We start from the raw sequence: 27,749 nt of genomic DNA, 5'->3' as shown, positions 1-27,749 counted from the left end.
ACACAAATATCCTGTCAATTAACAAATACACATGTTGTAGGGAAGCGCAAATATTCCGTCAATTAACAAATACACATGTCTTAGGGAAATGCAAACATCCTGTCCATAAAGAAATACACGTCTTAGAGAAATGCCAACATTCCGTCAATAAACAAATACACGTCTTATGAATACACAAACATCCTGCATCTGTCAATAAAAAAATATGCATGTCTTAGGGAGAAGCAAACATTCCATCAATTAACAAATACACATGTCTTTACTCCAGTAAGAGTTTGAATTGTAAGAAATGATAAGAAATCCTAAATGTGACTATACCTTTATGTCTACAGTGTAAGGAAGAACTTTCTTCTCAGTCCTCTGTATAAAAGCAGATAATAGGTCAAGCAGCTTCTGTTTGCAGCCCAAGAACTACAAAAGAAAAAAGTTCAATTGCATGACAGTTCACCTTATAACAGAGGAATATCTAGGTCTAGTGTGATGATATTTATACAATTCAGATAATTGTGTGATTTTTATTTCATTATTTTCTTTTATTTAAGTATAATATAACTTTACATTCATTAGCTGTCTAAGTTTCTAAACATTTTCTTCAAGTCAGCAAGTATGGTTTATGTAATGGTAAACCAATCAAAATTTCATTTGTGACATCAATGACCAGTATTGATCCTACAACTATCCCACATACTGACCGATAACTTCTGCCTGATACACTTGTGGCTTATCTGTTGATACGAAATGCTTTATCCATCAATATAATTACGTGAATGTGTTCCATATCTGATGGAACTTTTTCTAATTTGACCCAGAACTCGAACCTTCCAACGAATGAAACGTCATTCAGTCCTGCTGAAAAGTGACAGCACATTCACAGGGATGCTTCATTTTTAAGATATTGAAAATCTTGTATGGCCATGTCATATTTTTCCTTGGCTCATTGCTAAGGTATGTCTTGTAAAGAAATTCTTTAATGGGTAATTATCGTTTTTTGAGTACTTTCATTTTGTTTCAGTGATATTACACTGCATAGAATTACTGGAACTGTTTGTGAATGCGTTTACAAATATCCCACGGTAGTAAAAAGGAGTATGCTCTTATTCGGTGTGAAACCAAGTAAATAACTGACAATTTGCTTTCCTTTTGAATGTCATAATGGTTCCAGGATAAACAGAATACATGGATAATATTATACAATACAAGTTTTATTTTGGTGCTCGACATGGAAAGCTGAGATGACTCAGCAAAGCCTGGTCATCTCAGCTTTCCTAAGTCTCACACCAAAATAAACTTTGTATTGTAAGATACTAACCATGTATTCTCTTTATATATATGATGTGCTCAGTCGCAATTCATGATAATCAATATGCTTTTACATAAACATATTTGCATACCTCATCTTTATTGAACGCCTTGTTCAGAAATGTTACTATTCCCTTGTCTTTGTCAAACAATGCTGAACAGCAGAGATCTGTAAAACAAGTAGCCAAATGAATAATTTCACATTACATGCACTAGTATAAAACCAATTTGCCCCATCACTTTAGCGGGTGGAGCAGCAAACTAGAGCTGTGATTTATACAATTAATGATATCATGGTGGAACACAAAATTGCTTCATTTGGGAAATTTTTGAATGGGCAATTTTTGTTGTTTAAATACAATAACCACTTGAATTATGGAAAATGAGGAAAATGATATGCGTTTGTTAATAGCTCAAAAAAATTGCTGCACAAAGAGTCAAATAGATCTACATAGTTATGTTGATTTTTATTTTGTGATCATGATCAGACCGCCCAACTCCTGTAAGATCAAGGATTTATATGTGATCCGTGTGGAAAATTGATCTAGATCTGACAAGTCATCCGTCGCCTGTGCCACTAGGCCACCTAAGCCATACTGTGAACAAATAAGTTTTACAATTGTAAAAATTAGTTATCGTAGACCAGGTAATCAATATAGAAATGAAACTACAACGACCCAGTAGTTTTGCTTAGCTTGCATATCGACTAATCGAGTGAGACCGATTGGACCTGCAGTGAACAGAAGCCGATCAGGTAAAACAAAGTCACGACAACTACCAATTTCTTTATCGTCGATTTCATGAAGACACAGCTGAGTGATGTTAGAGATTATCCCTTCGCTCTGCTCAAGTGACGAGGAATCGCCGGACGTCAAGCACTTGTGGAGAGACCGTAGGTTGTTCTCCAGCAGGCTTGCCGCCATTTTAACCATACAAACCAAAACAAAGTCACGTGAGAACAGCAATAGGGATATAACTCGTGCTTAACGTCGAAGGAGGGGAAATAACTGGTATGTTTCTCAGCGGTTGTGCTTATTATTATATTTTAGATACTAATTTTGTATGACAATTTGTAGTTAGTGGTATATATACAGTTCGGAAAACTTACTTCTAAAAAAAAAGAAGAGATATTTACACGTTCTTAACTCCACATCCTTTCGGAATACATATTGAGGAATTAATATATTTATCATTTGGATTAACGTAGGTTGGAAATTCAACGTTGGATTTAAACCCCTGGAATACGCATTCGGATTTTTTTTACATTGGAATTCATTCTTTGGTTATTACTAAAATATATCTATTTGATTGTTCTTTACTAAAACGTGATTGAATTTTACATTTCTGTGTATGTTGTTCTCTTAAGAATTAGCCGCCTGACAACAGAATATATTTAGAGCCGAGAGAATCTACTTATTAAGTTGAAAGTAAAGAAACCTAACAGTTCTATGGGATTTTTTTTTCTCAATATTATCGCCAATTTACGAAGCCCGCGAAGGGACATGGAAATGTATTTATTAATCCGTGCACACGGTTTGTCAATCCGTTCGCACGGTTTTATCAATCCGTGCACACGGTTTGTGAATCTGTCCGCAAGGTTTGTCAATCCGTTCAAGTTATAAGCGTATTTCTATTGGTAGACGTCGATCTGTAGCTATGTCGATGATTGCCTGGTTTTATAAGATTCCATGAACCATGGCTCGGGTTCCATAGGATTCCAGGGACCATGTTCACGGTTTCCACAGGATTCCAGAGACCATGTTCACGGGTTCCATAGGATTCCAGGGATCATGTTCACGGGTTCCATATGATTCCAGGGACCATGTTCACGAGATCCATAGGATTCCAGGGAGCATGTTCACGGGTTCCATAGGATTCCAGGGACCATGTTCACGAGTTCCATAGGATTTCAGGGACCATGTTCACGGGTTCCATAGGATTCCAGGGACCATGTTCCCGGGTTCCATAGGATTCCAGCAACCATTTTCACGGGTTCCATAGGATTCCAGGGACCATGTTCACGGGTTCCATAGGATTCCAGGGACCATGTTCACGAGATCCATAGGATTCCAGGGACCATGTTCACGGGTTCCATAGGATTCCAGGAACCATGTTCACGGGTTCCATAGGATTCCAGGGATCATGTTCATGGGTTCCATAGGATTCCATGGACCATGTTCACGAGTTCCATAGGATTCCAGGGAGCATGTTCACGGGTTCCATAGGATTCCAGGGATCATGTTCACGGGTTCCATAGGATTCCAGGGACCATGTTCCTGGGTTCCATAGGATTCCAGGAACCATTTTCACGGGTTTCATAGGATTCCAGTTACCATGTTCACGGGTTCCATAGGATTCCAGGAACCATTTTCACGGGTTTCATAGGATTCGAGGGACCATGTTCCCGGGTTCCATAGGATTCCAGGAACCATGTTCAGGGGTTCCATAGGATTCAAGGGAGCATGTTCATGGGTTCCAAAGGATTCCAGGGACCATGTTCACGGGTTTCATAGAATTCCAGGAACCATGTTCAAGGGTTCCATAGAATTCCAGGGACCATGTTCCCGGGTTCCATAGGATTCCAGGGACCATGTTCACGGGTTCCATAGGATTCCAGGGAGCATGTTCATGGGTTTCAAAGGATTCCAGGGACCATGTTCACGGGTTCCATAGGATTCCAGGTACCATGTTCACGAGATCCATAGGATTCCAGGGAGCATGTTCACGGGTTCCATAGGATTCCAGGGACCATGTTCATGGGTTCCATAGGATTCCAGGAACCATGTTCACGGGTTCCATAGGATTCCAGGGACCATGTTCACGAGATCCATAGGATTCCAGGGAGCATGTTCACGGGTTCCATAGGATTCCAGGGACCATGTTCATGGGTTCCATAGGATTCCAGGAACCATGTTCACGGGTTCCGTAGGATTCCAGGGACCATGTTCACTAGATCCATAGGATTCCAGGGAGCATGTTCACGGGTTCCATAGGATTCCAGGGAGCATATTCACGGGTTCCATTGGATTCCAGGGAGCATGTTCACGGGTTCCATAGGATTCCAGGGTGTTCACGGGTTCCATAGGATTCCAGGGACCATGTTCACGGGTTCCATAGGATTCCAGGGACCATGTTCACGAGATCCATAGGATTCCAGGGACCATGTTCACCGGTTCCATAGGATTCCAGGGACCATGTTCACGGGTTCCATAGGATTTCAGGGACCATGTTCACGGGTTCCATAGGATTCCAGGGACCATGTTCCCGGGTTCCATAGGATTCCAGGGACCATGTTCACGAGTTCCATAGGATTCCAGGGAGCATGTTCACGGGTTCCATAGGATTCCAGGGACCATGTTCACGGGTTCCATAGGATTCCAGGGACCATGTTCACGGGTTCCATAGGATTCCAGGGACCATGTTCACGGGTTCCATAGGATTCCAGGACCAGGGACCATGTTCCCGGGTTCCATAGGATTCCAGGAACCATTTGCACGGGTTTCATAGGATTCCAGTTACCATGTTCACGGGTTCCATAAGATTCCAGGAACCATGTTCACGGGTTCCATAGGATTCCAGGGAGCATGTTCAAGGGTTTCATAGAATTCCATGAACCATGTTCATGGGTTCCATAGGATTCCAGGGACCATGTTCCCGGGTTCCATTGGATTCCAGGGATCATGTTCACGGTTCCATAGGGGAATTCCATAGGGTTCATTCCAGGGAGCATGTTCACGGGTTCCATAGGATTCCAGGGACCATGTTCACGGGTTCCATAGGATTTCCAGGGACCATGTTCACGGGTTCCATAGGATTCCAGGGACCATGTTCACCGGGTTCCATAGGATTCCAGGGACCATGTTCACGGGTTCCATAGGATTCCAGGGACCATGTTCACGAGTTCCATAGGATTCCAGGGAGCATGTTCACGGGTTCCATAGGATTCCAGGGACCATGTTCACGGGTTCCATAGGATTCCAGGGACCATGTTCACGGGTTCCATAGGATTCCAGGGTTACCATGTTCCACGGGTTCCATAGGATTCCAGGGAGCATGTTCACGGGTTCCATAGGATTCCAGGAACCATGTTCACGGGTTCCATAGGATTCCAGGACCATGTTCACGGGTTCCATAGGATTCCAGGGACCATGTTCACGGTCCATAGGATTCCATAGGATCAGGACATGTTCAAGGGTTCCATAGGAATTCCAGGACCATGTTCAAGGTTCCATAGGATTCCAGGGACCATGTTCACGAGATCCATAGGATTCCAGGGAGCATGTTCACGGGTTCCATAGGATTCCAGGGACCATGTTCATGGGTTCCATAGGATTCCAGGAACCATGTTTCACGGGTTCCATAGGATTCCAGGGACCATGTTCACGGTTCCATAGGATTCCAGGGAGCATGTTCACGGGTTCCATAGGATTCCAGGGAGCATATTCACGGGTTCCATTGGATTCCAGGGACATGTTCACGGGTTCCATAGGATTCCAGGGACCATGTTCACGGGTTCCATAGGATTCCAGGGATCATGTTCACGGGTTCCATAGGATTCCAGGGACATGTTCACGGGTTCCATAGGATTCCAGGGACCATGTTCCCGGGTTCCATAGGATTCAGGGACCATGTTCACGGGTTCCATAGGATTCCAGGGAGCATGTTCACGGGTTCCATAGGATTCCAGGGACATGTTCACGGGTTCCATAGGATTCCAGGGACCATGTTCACGAGTTCCATAGGATTCCAGGGAGCATGTTCACGGGTTCCATAGGATTCCAGGGACCATGTTCACGGGTTCCATAGGATTCCAGGGACCATGTTCACGGGTTCCATAGGATTCCAGGGACCATGTTCACGGGTTCCATAGGATTCCAGGGACCATGTTCACGGGTTCCATAGGATTCCAGGACCATGTTCACGGGTTCATAGGATTCCAGGACCATGTTCACGGGTTCCATAGATTCCAGGACCATGTTCACGGGTTCCATAGATTCCAGGATTTCCGGTTCCATAGGATTCCAGGTTCACGGGTTCCATAGGATTCCAGGAACCATGTTCACGGTTCCATAGGATTCCAGGGACCATGTTCCGGGTTCCATAGGATTCCAGGGACCATGTTCACGGGTTCCATAGGATTCCAGGGACCATGTTCACGGGTTCCATAGGATTCCAGGGACCATGTTCACGGGTTCCATAGGATTCCAGGGACCATGTTCACGGGTTCCATAGGATTCCAGGGACCATGTTCACGCAGGTTCCATAGGATTCCAGGGACCATGTTCATGGGTTCCAAAGGATTCCAGGGACCATGTTCACGGGTTCCATAGGATTCCAGGGACCATGTTCACGAGTTCCATAGGATTCCAGGGAGCATGTTCACGGGTTCCATAGGATTCCAGGGACCATGTTCACGGGTTCCATAGGATTCCAGGGACCATGTTCACGGGTTCCATAGGATTCCAGGGACCATGTTCACGGGATTCCATAGGATTCCAGGGAGCATGTTCACGGGTTCCATAGGATTCCAGGGACCATGTTCACGGGTTCCATAGGATTCCAGGGACCATGTTCACGGGTTCCATAGGATTCCAGGGACCATGTTCACGGGTTCCATAGGATTCCAGGGAGCATGTTCACGGGTTCCATAGATTCCAGGGACCATGTTCACGGGTTCCATAGGATTCCAGGGACCATGTTCCCGGGTTCCATAGGATTCCAGGGACATGTTCACGGGTTCCATAGGATTCCAGGGACCATGTTCACGGGTTCCATAGGATTCCAGGGACCATGTTCACGGGTTCCATAGGATTCCAGGGACCATGTTCACGGGTTCCATAGGATTCCAGGGACCATGTTCACGGGTTCCATAGGATTCCAGGGACCATGTTCACGGGTTCCATAGGATTCCAGGGAGCATGTTCCGGGTTCCATAGGATTCCAGGAACCATGTTCACGGGTTCATAGGATTCCAGGAACCATGTTCACGGGTTCCATAGGATTCCAGGAACCATGTTCACGGGTTCCATAGGATTCCAGGGAGCATGTTCAGGTTTCATAGGATTCCAGGAACCATGTTCAAGGGTTCCATAGGATTCCAGGGACCATGTTCCCGGATCCATAGGATTCCAGGGAGCATGTTCACGGGTTCCATAGGATTCCAGGGACCATGTTCATGGGTTCCATAGGATTCCAGGAACCATGTTCACGGGTTCCATAGGATTCCAGGGACCATGTTCACTCCGGATTCCATAGGATTCCAGGGAGCATGTTCACGGGTTCCATAGGATTCCAGGGAGCATGTTCACGGGTTCCATAGGATTCCAGGGAGCATGTTCACGGGTTCCATAGGATTCCAGGAACCATGTTCACGGGTTCCATAGGATTCCAGGGATCCATGTTCACGGGTTCCATAGGATTCCAGGGACCATGTTCACGGGTTCCATAGGATTCCAGGGACCATGTTCACGGGTTCCATAGGATTCCAGGGACATTTCACGTCTTCATGTTCACGGGTTCCATAGGATTCCAGGGACCATGTTCACGGGTTCCATAGGATTCCAGGGACATGTTCACGGGTTCCATAGGATTCCAGGGACCATGTTCACGAGTTCCATAGGATTCCAGGGAGCATGTTCACGGGTTCCATAGGATTCCAGGGACCATGTTCACGGGTTCCATAGGATTCCAGGGACCATGTTCACGGTTCCATAGGATTCCAGGGACCATGTTCACGGGTTCCATAGGATTCCAGGGACCATGTTCCGGGTTCCATAGGATTCCAGGGTTTCACGGGTTCATAGGATTCCAGGACCATGTTCACGGGTTCCATAGGATTCCAGGAACCATGTTCACGGGTTCCATAGGATTCCAGGGAGCATGTTCAAGGGTTCCATAGGATTCCATGAACCATGTTCAAGGGTTCCATAGGATTCCAGGGACCATGTTCCCGGGTTCCATAGGATTCCAGGGACCATGTTCACGGGTTCCATAGGATTCCAGGGAGCATGTTCACGGGTTCCATAGGATTCCAGGGACCATGTTCACGGGTTCCATAGGATTCCAGGGACCATGTTCCCGGGTTCCATAGGATTCCAGGGACCATGTTCACGGGTTCCATAGGATTCCAGGGAGCATGTTCATGGGTTCCAAGGATTCCAGGGACCATGTTCACGGGTTCCATAGGATTCCAGGGACCATGTTCACGGGATCCATAGGATTCCAGGGAGCATGTTCACGGGTTCCATAGGATTCCAGGGACCATGTTCATGGGTTCCATAGGATTCCAGGAACCATGTTCACGGGTTCCATAGGATTCCAGGGACCATGTTCACGAGTTCCATAGGATTCCAGGGAGCATGTTCACGGGTTCCATAGGATTCCAGGGACCATGTTCACGGGTTCCATAGGATTCCAGGGACCATGTTCACGGGTTCCATAGGATTCCAGGGACCATGTTCACGGGTTCCATAGGATTCCAGGACCATGTTCACGGGTTCCATAGGATTCCAGGGAGCATGTTCACGGGTTCCATAGGATTCCAGGGAGCATGTTCACGGGTTCCATAGGATTCCAGGGACCATGTTCACGGGTTCCATAGGATTCCAGGGACCATGTTCACGGGTTCCATTTCAGGGACCATGTTCCGGGTTCCATAGGATTCAGGGACCATGTTCACGGGTTCCATAGGATTCAAGGGACCATGTTCCCAGGTTCCATAGGATTCCAGGGACCATGTTCACGGGTTCCATAGGATTCCAGTGACCATGTTCACGGGTTCCATAGGATTCCAGGGAGCATGTTCATGGGTTCCAAAGGATTCCAGGGACCATGTTCAAGGGTTCCATAGGATTCCAGAAACCATGTTCACGGGTTCCATAGGATTCCAGGGACCATGTTCAGGGTTCCAAATCGGATTCCAGGGACCATGTTCCCGGGTTCCATAGGATTCCAGGGACCATGTTCACGGGTTCCACAGGATTCCAGTGACCATGTTCACGGGTTCCATAGGATTCCAGGGACCATGTTCACGGGTTCCATAGGATTCCAGGGACCATGTTCATGGGTTCCACAGGATTCCAGTGACCATGTTCACGGGTTCCATAGGATTCCAGGGATCATGTTCATGGGTTCCAAAGGATTCCAGGGACCATGTTCCCGGGTTCCATAGGATTCCAGTGATCAAGTTCCCGGGTTCCATAGGATTCCAGGGACCATGTTCCCGGGTTCCATAGGATTCCAGGGACTATGTTCACGGGTTCCACAGGATTCCAGGGACCATGTTCACGGGTTCCATAGGATTCCAGGTATCATGTTCACGGGTTCCATAGGATTCCAGGGACCATGTTCCCGGGTTCCATAGGATTCCAGGAACCATTTTCACGGGTTTCATAGGATTCCAGGAACCATGTTCCCGGGTTCCATAGGATTCCAGTGACCATGTTCCCGGGTTCCATAGGATTCCAGGTACCATGTTCACGAGATCCATATGATTCCAGGGACCATGTTCACGAGATCCATAGGATTCCAGGGAGCATGTTCACGGGTTCCATAGGATTCCAGGGACCATGTTCACGGGTTCCATAGGATTCCAGGGAGCATGTTCACGGGTTCCATAGGATTCCAGGGACCATGTTCCCGGGTTCCATAGGATTCCAGGAACCATTTTCACGGGTTCCATAGGATTCCAGGGACCATGTTCACGGGTTCCATAGGATTCCAGGGACCATGTTCACGAGATCCATAGGATTCCAGGGACCATGTTCACGGGTTCCATAGGATTCCAGGAACCATGTTCACGGGTTCCATAGGATTCCAGGGATCATGTTCACGGGTTCCATAGGATTCCAGGGACCATGTTCACGAGTTCCATAGGATTCCAGGGAGCATGTTCACGTGTTCCATAAGATTCCAGGGACCATGTTCACGTGTTCCATAGGATTCAAGGGACCATGTTCCCGGATTCCATAGGATTCCAGGGACTATGTTCACGGGTTCCACAGGATTCCAGAGACCATGTTCACGGGTTCCATAGGATTCCAGGGATCATGTTTACGGGTTCCATAGGATTCCAGGGACCATGTTCACGAGTTCCATAGGATTCCAGGGAGCATGTTCACGGGTTCCATAGGATTCCAGGGACCATGTTCACGGGTTCCATAGGATTCCAGGAACCATGTTCACGGGTTCCATAGGATTCCAGGAACCATGTTCACGGGTTCCATAGGATTCCAGGGACCATGTTCACGGGTTCCATAGGATTCCAGGAACCATGTTCACGGGTTCCATAGGATTCCAGGGACCATGTTCATGGGTTCCAAAGGATTCCAGGGACCATGTTCACGGGTTCCATAGGATTCCAGGGACCATGTTCACGGGTTCCATAGGATTCCAGGGACCATGTTCAAGGGTTCCATAGGATTCCAGGGACCATGTTCACGGGTTCCATAGGATTCCAGGGACCATGTTCACGGGTTCCATAGGATTCCAGGGACCATGTTCACGGGTTCCATAGGATTCCAGGGACCATGTTCACGGGTTCCATAGGATTCCAGGGACCATGTTCACGAGAGGATTCCAGGGAGCATGTTCACGGGTTCCATAGGATTCCAGGGACCATGTTCATGGGTTCCATAGGATTCCAGGAACCATGTTCACGGGTTCCATAGGATTCCAGGGACCATGTTCACGAGATCCATAGGATTCCAGGGAGCATGTTCACGGGTTCCATAGGATTCCAGGGACCATGTTCATGGGTTCCATAGGATTCCAGGAACCATGTTCACGGGTTCCATAGGATTCCAGGGACCATGTTCACGAGATCCATAGGATTCCAGGGAGCATGTTCACGGGTTCCATAGGATTCCAGGGAGCATGTTCACGGGTTCCATAGGATTCCAGGGAGCATGTTCACGGGTTCCATAGGATTCCAGGGACCATGTTCACGGGTTCCATAGGATTCCAGGGACCATGTTCACGAGATCCATAGGATTCCAGGGAGCATGTTCACGGGTTCCATAGGATTCCAGGGACCATGTTCACGGGTTCCATAGGATTCCAGGGACCATGTTCACGGGTTCCATAGGATTCCAGGGACCATGTTCACGGGTTCCATAGGATTCCAGGGATCATGTTCACGGGTTCCATAGGATTCCAGGGACCATGTTCACGAGTTCCATAGGATTCCAGGGAGCATGTTCACGGGTTCCATAGGATTCCAGGGACCATGTTCACGGGTTCCATAGGATTCCAGGGACCATGTTCACGGGTTCCATAGGATTCCAGGGACCATGTTCACGGGTTCCATAGGATTCCAGGGACCATGTTCCCGGGTTCCATAGGATTCCAGGAACCATTTGCACGGGTTTCATAGGATTCCAGTTACCATGTTCACGGGTTCCATAAGATTCCAGGAACCATGTTCACGGGTTCCATAGGATTCCAGGGAGCATGTTCAAGGGTTTCATAGAATTCCATGAACCATGTTCAAGGGTTCCATAGGATTCCAGGGACCATGTTCCCGGGTTCCATAGGATTCCAGGGACCATGTTCACGGGTTCCATAGGATTCCAGGGACCATGTTCACGGGTTCCATAGGATTCCAGGGACCATGTTCCCGGGTTCCATAGGATTCCAGGGACCATGTTCACGGGTTCCATAGGATTCCAGGGAGCATGTTCACGGGTTCCATAGGATTCCAGGGACCATGTTCACGAGTTCCATAGGATTCCAGGGACCATGTTCACGGGTTCCATAGGATTCCAGGAACCATGTTCACGGGTTCCATAGGATTCCAGTTGCCATGTTCACGGGTTCCATAAGATTCCAGGAACCATGTTCACGGGTTCCATAGGATTCCAGGGACCATGTTCACGGGTTCCATAGGATTCCAGGGACCATGTTCACGAGTTCCATAGGATTCCAGGGACCATGTTCACGGGTTCCATAGGATTCCAGGGACCATGTTCCCGGGTTCCATAGGATTCCAGGAACCATTTGCACGGGTTTCATAGGATTCCAGTTACCATGTTCACGGGTTCCATAAGATTCCAGGAACCATGTTCACGGGTTCCATAGGATTCCAGGGAGCATGTTCAAGGGTTTCATAGAATTCCATGAACCATGTTCAAGGGTTCCATAGGATTCCAGGGACCATGTTCCCGGGTTCCATAGGATTCCAGGGATCATGTTCACGGGTTCCATAGGATTCCAGGGACCATGTTCACGGGTTCCATAGGATTCCAGGGACCATGTTCCCGGGTTCCATAGGATTCCAGGGACCATGTTCACGGGTTCCATAGGATTCCAGGGAGCATGTTCATGGGTTCCAAAGGATTCCAGGGACCATGTTCACGGGTTCCATAGGATTCCAGGGACCATGTTCACGAGATCCATAGGATTCCAGGGAGCATGTTCACGGGTTCCATAGGATTCCAGGGACCATGTTCATGGGTTCCAAAGGATTCCAGGAACCATGTTCACGGGTTCCATAGGATTCCAGGGACCATGTTCACGAGATCCATAGGATTCCAGGGAGCATGTTCACGGGTTCCATAGGATTCCAGGGAGCATGTTCACGGGTTCCATAGGATTCCAGGAACCATGTTCACGAGATCCATAGGATTCCAGGGAGCATTTTCACGACGGGTTCCATAGGATTCCAGGGAGCATGTTCACGGGTTCCATAGGATTCCAGGGAGCATGTTCACGGGTTCCATAGGATTCCAGGAACCATGTTCACGGGTTCCATAGGATTCCAGGGACCATGTTCACGGGTTCCATAGGATTCAAGGGACCATGTTCCCGGGTTCCATAGGATTCCAGGGACCATGTTCACGGGTTCCATAGGATTCAAGGGACCATGTTCCCGGGTTCCATAGGATTCCAGGGACCATGTTCACGGGTTCCATAGGATTCCAGTGACCATGTTCACGGGTTCCATAGGATTCCAGGGAGCATGTTCATGGGTTCCAAAGGATTCCAGGGACCATGTTCAAGGGTTCCATAGGATTCCAGAAACCATGTTCACGGGTTCCATAGGATTCCAGGGACCATGTTCACGGGTTCCAAAGGATTCCAGGGACCATGTTCCCGGGTTCCATAGGATTCCAGGGACCATGTTCACGGGTTCCACAGGATTCCAGTGACCATGTTCACGGGTTCCATAGGATTCCAGGGACCATGTTCACGGGTTCCATAGGATTCCAGGGACCATGTTCACGGGTTCCACAGGATTCCAGTGACCATGTTCACGGGTTCCATAGGATTCCAGGGATCATGTTCATGGGTTCCAAAGGATTCCAGGGACCATGTTCCCGGGTTCCATAGGATTCCAGTGATCAAGTTCCCGGGTTCCATAGGATTCCAGGGACCATGTTCCCGGGTTCCATAGGATTCCAGGGACCATGTTCACGGGTTCCATAGGATTCCAGGGACCATGTTCACGGGTTCCATAGGATTCCAGGGATCATGTTCACGGGTTCCATAGGATTCCAGGGACCATGTTCCCGGGTTCCATAGGATTCCAGGAACCATTTTCACGGGTTTCATAGGATTCCAGGAACCATGTTCCCGGGTTCCATAGGATTCCAGTGACCATGTTCCCGGGTTCCATAGGATTCCAGGAATCATATTCACGGGTTCCATAGGATTCCAGGGACCATGTTCTCGAATTATCACAGCATGACAAAAAGCAGATGAACCCGTTCAGGTGGAGAAAAGAATAAGAAAAACGACAGACAGGATAGAGTAAGTTAATTTTTTCAATTGGTACCTGTTTTTAGTTTGCTCAAATCCTCCCGATTGTTTCTAGTTTTTAGCCACATGAACATATTTCTGCTTTAACAATTCATCCCAATTCTTCTCTCTTTAGTATGTCAAACAATTTATCTATTGGGCATTGCATTTAAAAATATTTTGTTGTTTGAGGGACGCACACTTGCATTTATCTATTCAATATCCGTCTTAAAATACTGTCTTTCTACAAATATATTCAAGGATATATAAAACCACTGCTGAGTCTGTCCTTTAATATAATTTACATTTCATAACTCTGAGTTGTGTATTTTGTCTTTAATGTATTTGATTTAGTTTAATTAATTGACACGAATATGACGTACAGTTTATTTTGCAGGCCAAAAAAGCGATTTTAAAAAGAGAATCCAAGGTATTTTTTTGCAGGTAGATTATGCACATTTTACCGCATGTATACTCTGTCGATGTGGTTACCGATTCATCAAAATTCTTATTTTGCTTTGTAATGCTCATCGCTTACATCTTAAGTCATGGGAAATAAATAACAAATATTAACGGATAAAGTAGATATTTATAGTACTAAATGATAGTTTGTATTTTATATGAAAGAAAGTGAAAAATTGATAGTTTACTAATTCTATAAGAAAGAAAGTAAACAAAAACGTTAGGTTTATATTTTATAAGAAAGTAAATGTTTTGATTTTTGATATTTTTAAGAAAGAAAGTAGATTTTTTGATAGTTTATATTTTGTAAGAAAGAAAGTAAATAAAAAACAAAAGTTTCATATTTTTTCTATTGTCTGTGTATAAGCCAGTGAATTCAACGGGCTTACAATTAATTTAAAGGAAAAACATAACTCACGTTTATTCAAACCACAAATTTGCAGTATCCTCCCTCTATCCTCCCCTTAATTTACCGTTAAGATTGACTTTAAAACAATCATATTCAATGTACATATGTGCGTAACAAACACAGATATATTTACTGTATGGAGATCTGTATAACGAGTTACAGGCCATAGGTTTTCTTGGTAGCCTGCCTTGAAATGAAGCCTTCACGTATAAAATGATGAATTTAATGTTCGACAAAGATGTAATAAAATCCTACCTGTTGTTACTAACAGTTTTCATTGAAACATTGTTTAGATTGACATGAATAGCAAAATAAGCTTGAATGTATTCACTATAACGTATGATTTTTTTTTTCAATTCATGTTTGCAATAGAAATGATAATTTTGATTATATAACTTATAAATTGCTGGAGCAATAAGACAAGATTACTGTTACATAAGGTAAAGAAACTCAGAGACAATTTAGATAGAATAAAATGTTTGTGCAAAAAGCCCCACTATCTGAAACCACAACGTTGTTTGATAATTAGAAAGGCCATTATTTCTTTTTTTCTGTTTTGTGTCCGCGTTGTATGTTTCAGGTCCAAAGGGTGAAAAACAAACACACACATTTTAGGGATTGAGGTATAAAATATACGTGCAACAAGGAAAGTAATATTTCCTACTATACTAAAAGATTGCAATCTATACAAAGGAAAATCTTCTATAAATCGATTATGCCTTTAAATTACAATGATTTTAAGTATTTTTATAGAACAATCGACACGTGCAACCTGTTACAACTTTGTATAAGATATATCTAGGGGAATTTTGTATTTATTTCATTGTGTGTGGTTTTTTCCCGCCTTGATGGCTGGTAGGTTTGAGAAAATCGAAAGGAGGCAAAACAGAATAAAACACAATTATAGTGTCTCTGTGTTAATGTGATGAATAATCGTCCAATAATGACATACGATTCTCGAGCAATAAAACTCTCCATCATCCAGTTTTCTGATCATATCTGGTGTATGACACTTTTTGCTTTGGAGGAAATAGATACTTTAATAGTTTCTCTTCATTCTACACATCTATTATCTAAAAGATAGGCATTTTTGGAAATTATCTATTATGTACATCGGGTTTGGAGGTACACATATATTGAAGTGGTTTGGATTTATGTATCTGCAGAGCGCACACTGCTTTGATTTCTATTATCTTACAAACAGGCATTGTGTTAATATCACATTGATAGGCACCAAATTATATGATCATGAAGATTATGCGATTTTTAAAAGTAAACAACAAATACCATTACAATTTATAATGTTGAAAATGCTGCTCATTTACCTGTAGCGAGTAGGAAATAAATGACACTCAACATGCTTTTAATAAGTTGATAAATGCATAGCAGGGTTATATTGTCCAGCTTTTTCTGATTACTGATTGTTTTGTTTTAGGGTTAACTTGATGTCCTTCTAGCACACACAAGGGTCAGTAGTACCTATCAAAAGTTTCTCTATTCATCATACTATTAGCAAGAGTAATACGTCCTATATGTAGAAACAATCTCACATTTAAAAGGATATCAATGTCGGGAAATACAAATATCAACAAAAAGATGTAGACATGTAATGCACACAAATGATGTATTTGTGTATCATGCACATTGAATCTCCATTGGTTGAAAAATATTTGAAAATATGCATTTTCCTTGTATACAAAGAATTTCTGTGTAATAAGTATTTTTTTTCTTGTATCTAATATCATAATGAGAAATGTCACATAAAACCGGTATTTAATCATCTCTAGAACAGATAATAATCTATAAGTGAGTTCTCTGTACAGGGGGATTTCCCTACTGGCGAACATCCTTTGGACATGTATATTAAATGTGTCAGATGATAGGCAATAAATTATTGTGTCATTCTTTTATAAACGTACAGAGAGCAGATAGACATACACATGGAGATGTGGTTAACCCTCCCTCCCCCTTTCCAGGTTTTATCGATCGAGTTTTACCTCAATCGTTCATCATTCCCACAACAACATGACTAACAACTTTGTGCACGCACTGTCCACTTCAATCACAACAAGATGCAGTCTCTTTGATGAATGGCTTAAGCACCTAATAAAATGTGTGTATCAATCTCCCCTGCTTCACAAATCATAGATTGTCGAGGTGAAAAGATCGGACAAATAACTTCTTATGAAAGTCTCTATTGAATGTGTACGAGATAGTTTCAGCGAGCTACACATTACCGGGAAGTCAGCGTGCTATTGTAAATCAATCTCAAATTTTTATGTATCTCGCTTCAATAAATGTACCATTTTTTTTCAAAATAAAACACAATATGTATCATAGCACAGAAAAAAATAAGCTTTCCGTGTATTTGCGGTCGCTCCCCGCAAATATTTATTTATATCCACTTTCCTTAGTTGTACTATTAGTATTTGTTTTTTGTAGTACTAATCAATAAAAATTTACGTAACTTGCAGTTAAAGTAATTTATAATTTCTTTGAATAATTTGAAATTTGTAATAGGTTTAATATAATTCTAAGAAAGACACATTTCATAACTTATCATTTTAGCTACTTGATAAACTCGTGGAGTGTAACGTAATCAGAAGCCTTGGCTATAGATGTATTACAATATGCCTTCCACAAACTGATTGAGGTAGGTATTTTGATTAGAATTTGTATATGTGGGAGCTTACCTATTTGATTTTATGAAACGAATTTCATAAGGTTTTTTAGAGCTTTGATGTGAAATTAACACCTTAATAAGATTCATTTTATCATATAACTATATCAGTCAACATATGGAAGAATTGTAAAATGTTCTACAAAAACTCCACAGAATGCCGATACTTTGTCCAACCGTCCCCGAATCCAGACGTATTAAACTTCAAAAGTGTCTGTAATTTTTCTGCCATTGGAAATTTTTCAACTGGAGACATATACAATCTACTACACAGACGAAATCACTGGATATCAGGTGGATTACATGATAAATTGATAATCAATTCACAACAAAAGATAATCAGTTTACTAGACAGATCGTGGCACGCTAGGACCTCGAAAATCAGTATTACAAATATGACACATGTTTTCAATGGACGCGCGATCAGTCGCATTTACAGTAAAGTCGGGATATTTAAATAATCAAGATACATGGACTAGTCTTTTTTCATCTTAGATATAAATACGGAAAATGTATATATACAACATTACATTGAACAAACTCTGTTTTAAGATATTAGGCGTATGCATTTACTTTTCGTCTATAGAAGAATATAAAGTCGAGTTACTGTGAAAATAACTCCGACACTCCTGTCAAAACCAAAATGATCTATTTTACTGAGTCAAAGGATGATTCATGTAAAGCAAAATTTATCATTATCAATGGAGACAAAGTTTTTGAAAAGAAAACGATTATTTCGCATTTGATTTTGATGTAACAGCGGGCTAATAGTACGGTTCCGTTTATTTTTTAAGGCATCAATTTTCCAAATCAATACGCAAGCCATTCTAGAATTTATTTTCTTCGTAGAGGTATGGAGAAAACTAATCATCAAATCAAAAAGTCGGATTTAGTACTACAAATAATTATTTAAGCATTGAACTGCAGTTGGCAATAATGAGAACCAGGGTTGGGGTAATTAAAAATGTAATTGTAATTAATTGCAATTAATTACATTTTTAAAGTAATTGAAAGTAATTTGTAATTAAGAAATATTTCAATTACATGTAATTGTAATTGTAATTAATTACATTCTAAAAATGTGTAATTAACAATTACATTTCAATTACTTTTCAATTACATATATATATTTACTTTAAATGTCTAATACTAAAATTAATGAATGTAAGACATTTATTTGGCTATATAGAAATTTAAACAGGTTACATATGTGAGGCAGTGACCATAGTATACCCTACACTTGTACCTCTTTTTACCTGTAGTTTTCTCCTGAGGCAATATATACAGGTGTGAGTTGTGAACACATAGCCTGTGATTACAAATCACAAAGGTCTTGCTTATATAACACCTATATATACATGTTGATCACCTAATTAGCATATCTAATGAAGGCAAAAATATAGATGATAGCTCAGATTAGTCTTCAACCGCCCCTGCCAAGAAAACTTTTTCAGTTCATTCCACTACACCCTCACGAAAGAGACACAACTCTTAAATCCAATGAAGTAGACACCTACGGGTACATTGGTGAATATTGCACAGAGAGATGTTGGGACCCATTTAAGTTCCGGAAAGATAATTCTTGCAGATTTCCACATTTGTGTATTTTACCAGCTCCAGTAGAGAGATTATTTAGTGTTGCTGGCAAAGTATTCCGACCAGACAGAAACAGAATGCATATATGTCTGATGATAATTTTCAGACTCTGATGATGATAAAATGCAATTTATAAATATGAATACCTGGTACCATCATATTTTTAAATTGCATTTTATCATCATCAGAGTCTGAAAAGTTTTAAATGTACATTTTTATTTGACCTAGGTCTAATAAAAATGCACATGTAAAACTAATACACGTACACCCTACCAATACTCAATTGTAACTTGTGAAGCATATGTTCTATCAGAACTTACTGATAGTGACTTATATACTATACAATTGTGTATATATTTGTAAAAATAAACATCTTAAGAAAATGTAATGTGTAATTGTAATTAATTACTTTTTGAATGTAATTGTAATTGTAATTAATTACATTTACAAAACTGAGTAATTGTAATTGTAATTGTAATTGAGTTTTGACCAAGTAATTGTAATTGTAATTAATTACATTGCAATGTAATTGACCCCAACCCTGATGAGAACATTCATACTCTCATCATTGGTAACTGAATGCCGTTCAATGTTTATATTTACATTTGTTCATAATTACATGGTATGTGTATATGATAAAATTCCAGGAGATTTTGCATCTAGAATGAATTAAAGATGCTCCACCGCCGACAGAGCATAAATGACATTCATCATTTGAACAATAATTGGTGTTCAATCGTATATATATATATGTCTAATTAACACAAAAATTATAATAAAATGATTTATTTTGCCTTTGGTGCATGCGCAATCAGTATTTCATTCCATATAGGGTACAGTGACACGGCATTTTTTCGGGATGCAATTAATTATATCTCTATATTTTTAACTTAAAGTAAAATTAGAATCTCAAACTTTACATTGGTGGTAATAATGTAAAGTAAGTAACTTTTGTAACCGAAGAAAAATACTAAATCGTTTGCTCATGTTTTTGATAGTGAAAAAATACCATTTTTCAGCGGTGGAGCATCTTTAACAATTCATTTTCGTTACAGATGGAACAGCCATTTTTCGTGATCACTACCATCACAGTTGTGACGTCACAATGATAAGCACGTCAATATGCAGATGGATGTTCATGCATCGGTGAACGCCAACTGCGTTTGGTAAGTTTATAAATTGGGGTTGCTGTAAAATGTAAATATATAGACTTGAGGTGATGCAGGTATATACGAACGGAATATACAAAGTTTCGTCAAAACGACTTTAAATTTATCATCTGTATAACAAGTGATAAGAAAAAGGAATAACCTAAAAAAAAAAGAAAAAAACAAACAAACAAACGGAAGAATATTGAAAATAATGCTAAATAGAAGGAATGATTTGCTAGCTTAAATAAGATAATAAAGTTAGATGACGTGTCTGGTTTGTACGGTTTATCGATGTAGTTGAGACTAGTTATATGAAGCTTACTGGTGCAGTGAACTGCAAAGGGTGTTATCATCCATAGCCTTTTGTATTCACAGAATACAAATAGTTCAAAGGTAACTTTTTAACATTATCATCTTCATCCGTCTAGAACGACAAGTAGTGTTGACACTAGAAAGTGATCCTAAGGAATGCGGACTTCCTACAGTTTACGTTACGAGAAATTCACATTTATCACCTTAATTAAATCACAGTTGTTGAGTCATTCAACAACCAAATGATAGGGTTTGTTGGTAAGAAATATAAAAAAGTGGTTTTGTGTAATATTACACATGATAATGACCTATTAACAACGACAGTTCTATCGGTGACAAGCTTCAAAGATTAGAAGATTAGGTTCATTTTCTTTGACTCCCCACAAATATTTATCATGATTCTTTTATCTGTACTGTAGAAACTTCGTTTCTTTTCCAAACTCTTCTATTGCAGTCGTTTACCTTTCTATAAATAATTAACGCGTTGTTTTTGTATGACGAATTCAGCATGGTCAAGTCTGTTTTTCAACACGAAAGAAATCTATGAATGGCAAGAAAAGGCGGTTATCTCGACGTCACAACAAGAACGTAAATATTAAGTACGGATCTGGAAATACAATCCCTTGATAAACCAATGAAATCGTACAATGACAAAATAACCCATCCATATCCCGATGAAATGAAATATTAATGATGTCAATGCTTGAATATATATATGAAGTCAAAAACGGAACAATAGCGCCTTGTTATGTATGAGTAAATATTGAATTAACAGTATGATAATTATACATTCTATTTATTGTAATGTTTAAAGTAGTTTTCGCGTCTATGAAGAATGTCCTTCCGTTTTTTGTCTTTTTATCCCCAAAAGATATTGAGAATAATGCTTATTATATATCGATGTCACTATTTGTAAGAATAACAGTACATTTTTTGTATACAATGCTGTAGGAACAATAAAATAGTTTGTAAACATGTTTTTCTTAAACCAAAATAAATGAATAATAACAATAGAAAATGACGCTAATTCTCAAACCAAACGACGTAATTTTGAGTAAATGTTTCTAAGAACAGAACGACCAGACGCTAAAATTGACCTGTGTACGTCGATGGGACGAAATCTTGAAGCATCTACTTATGATCAATAGCAGGGAAAAATAAAGTTTTCATAAGTCATAAAGCTTCAATACTGTAAACCAACTTTGTTTCGTGGCTACTAAATTTCGCGATTTCACTTTCAAAGAATTTTCGCGGATATTAAGTTTTGAGAAATAAATTTTGACTGGAAATTAATTTAATTGTGCAAAAATGTGGAGGTTAAACGTTCGTGAATTTACAGTGATCGCAAAATTTACGAAAAAAAGTCGATACAAAAGAAAGTGGTTTACAGTAATGTAGAAATCAGTGTAAAATGGATAGTTTTGGCTACTCATGTCAAAGTTTCAAGTAGAACAGAAGTGGAAAAATAAAACAAGCAAGAAATCTGCTTTTTTTTTTAATTTTTATTATGAAAATAGGAAGTAAATTATACATCAACTGAAACCAATCAGCACAGCACACAGTATGTTTGTAGAGACAAGACATGATGTTACGAAATATCACAACCATGTCCTTCGGTTGACTGTGGTAATGACTTCATAATTTCTCCCTTCAACAAAGAAACAATAAGTGTTGAGCCACACACTTATCAAGAATTAGAATCCAAGACCTTCAACTCTGAAATATTAATTTCGTAGAGCTCATGTTTTAGCATATTGCTAAAATGTGTTAACCCGATTAGAAAAACACTATTTAGGATTCATAATATGCTTACGAAAATTCAATCTGCCATTTTCTCAATCATGTCCACATGATGTAATACATAATGGTTTCCGCCTAATGATGTACGAGTGCTAATAATACAATATATAATGCTCTTCAATGGCAAATATTTACATACAAGAGCAATCTATATTACTACATATCCTTTAGTTTCGTATCTAGGACGAGTTAAGGAGTCACGTGGTCGTTAAAGATGGCGTGATGGATTATCGGAGATAACGAATGGCTTCATGACCTAATGAACGCAATGCTTCATTTATATCAAAGACAACAATAGGGATGGTCAGAAAATGAATAGATTACAACAAAAAAGACAATGAAAACTTTAACGGGGATGGAAAAGAAATGAGAAAAATGTGACAATAACGGACGATAAAAGTAGGTTCAAAATAAACTTGTGTCTCGGTATGTTTCTATCTGACTTCTGCCATCACTAGGAACCTATACACCAGTGAGGACAACAAAATAAATAAACATTAAAACAATATCACTGGAAAGATACAAATATTGAACCAGGTTATTATAATTATTATGCTAGTCAACATCACATGAAAACGTCCTACCTTAAGATGACTAAACACACAACATAAAACATGCTATTTTATAATAGGTTTGATATTATTACTTGGCTGTACAAAGTCACAATAAAAAATCGAACTTAATCATTTGATATAGGTTGGGAAAAGAAAATAATAATTAGCGATGATGCAAGCTAAAATTTACAAGTCACTCAATAATATTGCCGCTAAAAGCTTACACTTACCTACAACCATGTATTAAACTCGAAAATTTACAAAACATCCATTTGTTACAGAATTAAATTTAGACATTTGAGCTAATATGTCTCAATGGCAACCGGACCCTTCATTCTCAACGGTCATGGCGACACCGGAAGTGACTTGGCCGTCACCGAAATTTGACACCATATTAGTCAATTTAGCTGCATTCTTAGGAAAAGTCTCACGGGCTTCACTTTAGAAAGTAACAACCATATCGGATCCTACTCCGACATACCACGGAGCGAACTCGTGGTCAAACACAAACGTTGAACCGGATTTTCCGGTGATTTTATTGTCCAGAATTTTGAATTTCTTGTGTCCATCAATCGTTAAATCATCTACTGCAGCCATGTCATTGGTATGAGCTTTAGAGAAGTAACAGCCGAATGTTTCTTGCTCTGTCTCCGGAGACCGATATATGTCATAAATGACGAGTTTCGTCTCATCGCCAACCAGAGAGAATCTGAACATAATTTGTGTATTGTCCGTATATGTGACGTTCATGACAAGTCCAGCAGGGTCTAACACTACTTCGTCTATCGACACAGGTTTGCCGTTAGAGAGGGTATGACGGGGCAGGAAGGAGAATCCAGATGCCTCGCTCAGTACTTTTGGAAACAGATCCATGAAGAACCTGCGCTCGGCTAGCGTATGGAGGAATATTCTCCCATCGTAATGAAGAGTCAGGATTTTTGCAAATGTGGCTCGGCGGCCCTTTCTTGCCATGATAGAAAACCTATCGACGTTGACGGCAACTGGTTCGTCAAGCGTGCTGACATCCATACCTTCGTGGTCTCCAAGGACATTCTTAACACCGCGAATCTTCATGAACTTGTTTTCGAAAATATGCATTGATGACTCATTGCGAGATCTGTCCTCTGCGTCCAATCTTAGGAAATCGAGGAGAACTGGGTTGGTTGCCCCTGTAAACGCAACTTTAATTTTGTTTTCTTGAGTTGGAGAGAAAGCTTTGGTAGGGATGAACCAGGTATGCTTTCTGATATCATAAGTAAACGTTTTCATATCTTCGGCGGACATGCTGTTGTCTCTGCTGTCTAAGTAGGACACTGCTACAGGGATGACGTCTGGTTCTACCAGTCCGACTGTTAGAATCACCCAAGGGAACGCGTCAATTACGTTCTGTTCCAAACGGAAACTGACCTCTAGAGCAGAGGTAGATGCATCTGTTATCTCACCTGGAATTACGGCCAGATTTTCCAGGACCTTTGGTAGAGATATTTGAAATACCTTTGGTCCAGTTTCAGCTCCACCAAACTCAACATTCCTGTTATCCTCAATTCCAATCTTCCACACGTTGCCCTCATACTCGTGGCAAGTTTTGGCACTTATCAAGGCGTTTTCCCATTCATCTCCCATGCCAGTGTTATTGAGGAACTCCGATGTGGCGAACAGTTGAGCTCCCACCCAGCTAGAAGCGTTGAAGCAAATTTGAACGTTAGTCTCATCAATACAATCTGACGGAAAGCTTTTCTGGATGACATTAGGTTTGACATGGTCGATAGACAAAACAGGCGGAGAGTGTAAACCACTAAACATAACATGTTCTTTAAGTTCTGTCTGGCACAGAAAGGTTTCTTCGCTGATTTCATTGTCAAGTTCAAATTGCAATGTGTCGAACTCGACGCCATAGTTGTCGGATACTGAGACACTGATATTGAGTTCGTGGTTGCCTGGGTGAATGATGACGGGGTCGCTTATGACTCCAGTGTCCTGGAACACATTCCACATACGGCCCCAGTCCGATATGGCGAAAGTCTCGAAGCTTCCAATTTGTTTGCCATCGACAAAGAATGTGATATTGTCCGAACTTCCGTCGTTGGAGAATCTGAGATTTGTAATTGTGACAGAGGTCAGAGATGACAGACAGAAATCTAACACGACATAGTCTCCTTCGTACATCAACAAAGTCCGTTTCTTGGATGCCGTACTTCGCCACATGGCACGAAAGTGCTGGTTTTCGCGCTCTGCAGCATTTTCAAACTCAAGTGTGAAGTTGCTACCAGCAGCATCGGATAGGGCACATACCCAAATCAAAAGGCTAACGAAAATTCCAACTGGACCCATCATATCTTGTCTCTTAGTTGTTTATTAGTGGGGGCTACAGATGAGTATGTTCAACTGATGATGTACACAGTTTTATATTGAAATTTTCTCAAGTCCCTCCCCTTGTCACTGTTGTGGGTTGGTGTTGCCGTCGGGCAGATGGATAGCAGCACACGAATCACACACGTGACGTGTGCCCTTGTCCTTTGACTGAACACGGCTAGGGTTATTTTCTGTTTACAGACAAGTCCAGTGGTGACATAGTCAATCAAAAACATGTCTGAAATGAACGAATTCGTTTCTTTTTTATATTTTAGTAATTATTTGTGTCGGGCAAATGTTCGACATATTTATAATATTATCTATCTCTAGCGTACAGCGGGCCGGCTGTCACAAACCTTGTTAGTGTAGGAGGTAACATGGGTTTCTGTGTTCGGGAGGGGGCGTGTCCAAGAAATGGTTGGTCACACGTGACTGCCTTCTGACTTGAAGTGAATGGGTACATGACGTAAGTTCACGTGATTTGAATCTTCGCGTTATATAATAGTAGTTTCGGAGAAAGTCGGTCCCTTTGATGTATTGGCCAATATACTACGCCGAAAGGTCACTGTGTAATCAAAAGCAAAAAAATAACGTATGATTCAAGTTTAAAGTATTTATTTTACTATGGATAGGATACATCTGTGGCGGAGACAGGTGTGATGTCTCTCTCACCAGGACTCTCGTCTGTACCACAAAAATGTATGGGTTAGATTAGGGTGTGAGACCAGTCCTGTCTATACGTAATGTTACTATAACTGTGGTGTACATCTCCCTCTCCTGTCACTTCACAGGGAGTACCTGACTAATTACATGTAGAAAATCTCTCGGGGCCTAACTAATACTTATATTGAACGTCTATTATGAAGTGGACTTCAAAGGTTCAATAATGTTATTTTACTACAGTGATTATAAAATGAATTACTATAATTTCAATAATACATACATTAAAAATCACATTAATTTACGTTCACAACACTACAGTTAATGGAAATTTATATGATACCTTAGTATCTATAGTCATACACAGCCAGACATGATGTTAAGTACGCTCTTATACATTTTCTTTCTATAAACGACAACACTAAAACGATTAGTTGATGTCAACAATGAATTAGAATTGTTTTTAGTTTAAACTGTATTTTATTTCATAAAGGCAAGAAACAATGCATTACATTTTCATACAACAAAAACAAGACAATTGGAGCGATGTATTTCCTGTTTTTGATCATAATGATGACAATAATTGCTTCAGATTGTTATATTATCAATTATAATTCAATTATAATTTAACCTTACATTTTAAAGACATTTCACGGCGGTGAATTAATTTCGTGTTTTCATGCTAAATGCCATTTTCATGGTGATTACTTTTCGCTATTTACCCAGTAAAACGCTTTGTTGTACATGTTGTTGGACCTTTTTCGCTCCAAGTTCCCGAATATTATAATAGACTACGAAATAATTTGTTTTACAGTTATCATTATCAATTAAAATCGCTTTATCAGTGTGAGAATAATACACAAGAAGATGAGATGATGACTTTGCTATATTGCCTTTCCTTTCTTATTTTTTGCAATTTTTTGACAGGTTATAAATGTGTTTTATTCGTTAAACACATTAGGTGTTACAGTGAGTATAGATATATACGTACTGTAATAGATTATTACACGTGTGGGTCACTGTGGTTACCAATCTGTTACCAGAGAGACACGTTTATCGGTTATAATCAATGTGAAAGGTGAGATTTATGTAAACTACCCTCGGGGTTACATTGACATCTATACCTTTCCCTACCCCAGGGTATTAATTAATAACCACCCCTATTTTATATGACACAGATGCTTAGGATTGCCATATGATAATAAAATATAGAGTGATATACATGTATTTTTATTTCCTATATAAAGCTTGCTTCTTCAATAATCCACTGTTGTAACTTCCACGCGTTTCTCCGGACCGACTTCAAAAAATAGTAGTACTTATTATAAGTTCAAATGAAAAGAAATGGAAAATAAAGATATTTCCACAAACATGCTTGAAAGATTATTGGCTCAGGATTTCGCGAACAAATGGTCTTTGATATGGACGACTTTAAACGACGATAGAAGAAACATTAACTTCCCCTGTCTAAAAACGAAAAGACGATTAATCGCTCCACCATTTTAGGTTCCACAATACTATCAATATACGTTTAAGGTATGTTCTGGTATATCAGGTTCAGAATCTGACGAAATCAATATAATATAAGTGATAAACAACAATACTAAGTTATATGGATAATATTGTACGAAGTAGCATGCCAATTGCTGAAGCCTTTGAGTGTAACCATGGAATTAGCATGATAACTACTTATAACCGGTAATTTTCTCGGGGATGATATTTTCGCGATTTTGCAGGAC

General features: G+C 41.0%; 2 protein-coding genes across 3 annotated transcripts in view; one reads left to right on the top strand and one right to left on the bottom strand.

Annotated features, from left to right (window-relative positions):
• The window catches only part of LOC138323274 (DNA-dependent protein kinase catalytic subunit-like), a 114,806-nt gene extending 112,572 nt beyond the window's left edge, over window positions 1-2,234 (bottom strand). Inside the window, exons 1-3 of the mRNA XM_069267743.1 lie at window positions 2,078-2,234; window positions 1,392-1,468; window positions 319-411 (exon numbers count right to left, since the gene is read on the bottom strand). Of these exons, the coding sequence (XP_069123844.1) occupies window positions 319-411; window positions 1,392-1,468; window positions 2,078-2,231 (324 nt within the window). The 5' untranslated portion in view covers window positions 2,232-2,234. The remainder of the gene's footprint in view (window positions 1-318; window positions 412-1,391; window positions 1,469-2,077) is intronic.
• Window positions 2,235-2,258: 24 nt separating this feature from the next.
• Window positions 2,259-27,749, top strand: part of LOC138323275 (calcyphosin-like protein) — a 56,028-nt gene continuing 30,537 nt past the window's right edge. For both annotated transcript variants that reach the window (XM_069267747.1, XM_069267746.1), the window contains exons 1-3: window positions 2,259-2,309; window positions 17,474-17,558; window positions 20,237-20,347. The gene's annotated coding sequence lies outside the window, so the exon portion shown is untranslated. The remainder of the gene's footprint in view (window positions 2,310-17,473; window positions 17,559-20,236; window positions 20,348-27,749) is intronic.

Source organism: Argopecten irradians, chromosome 5 (assembly GCF_041381155.1).
Source record: "Argopecten irradians isolate NY chromosome 5, Ai_NY, whole genome shotgun sequence".
NCBI classification, from domain to species: domain Eukaryota; kingdom Metazoa; phylum Mollusca; class Bivalvia; order Pectinida; family Pectinidae; genus Argopecten; species Argopecten irradians.
The sequence above is the reverse complement of the archived record's forward strand: the minus strand, read 5'-3'. Positions and strand labels throughout refer to the sequence as shown.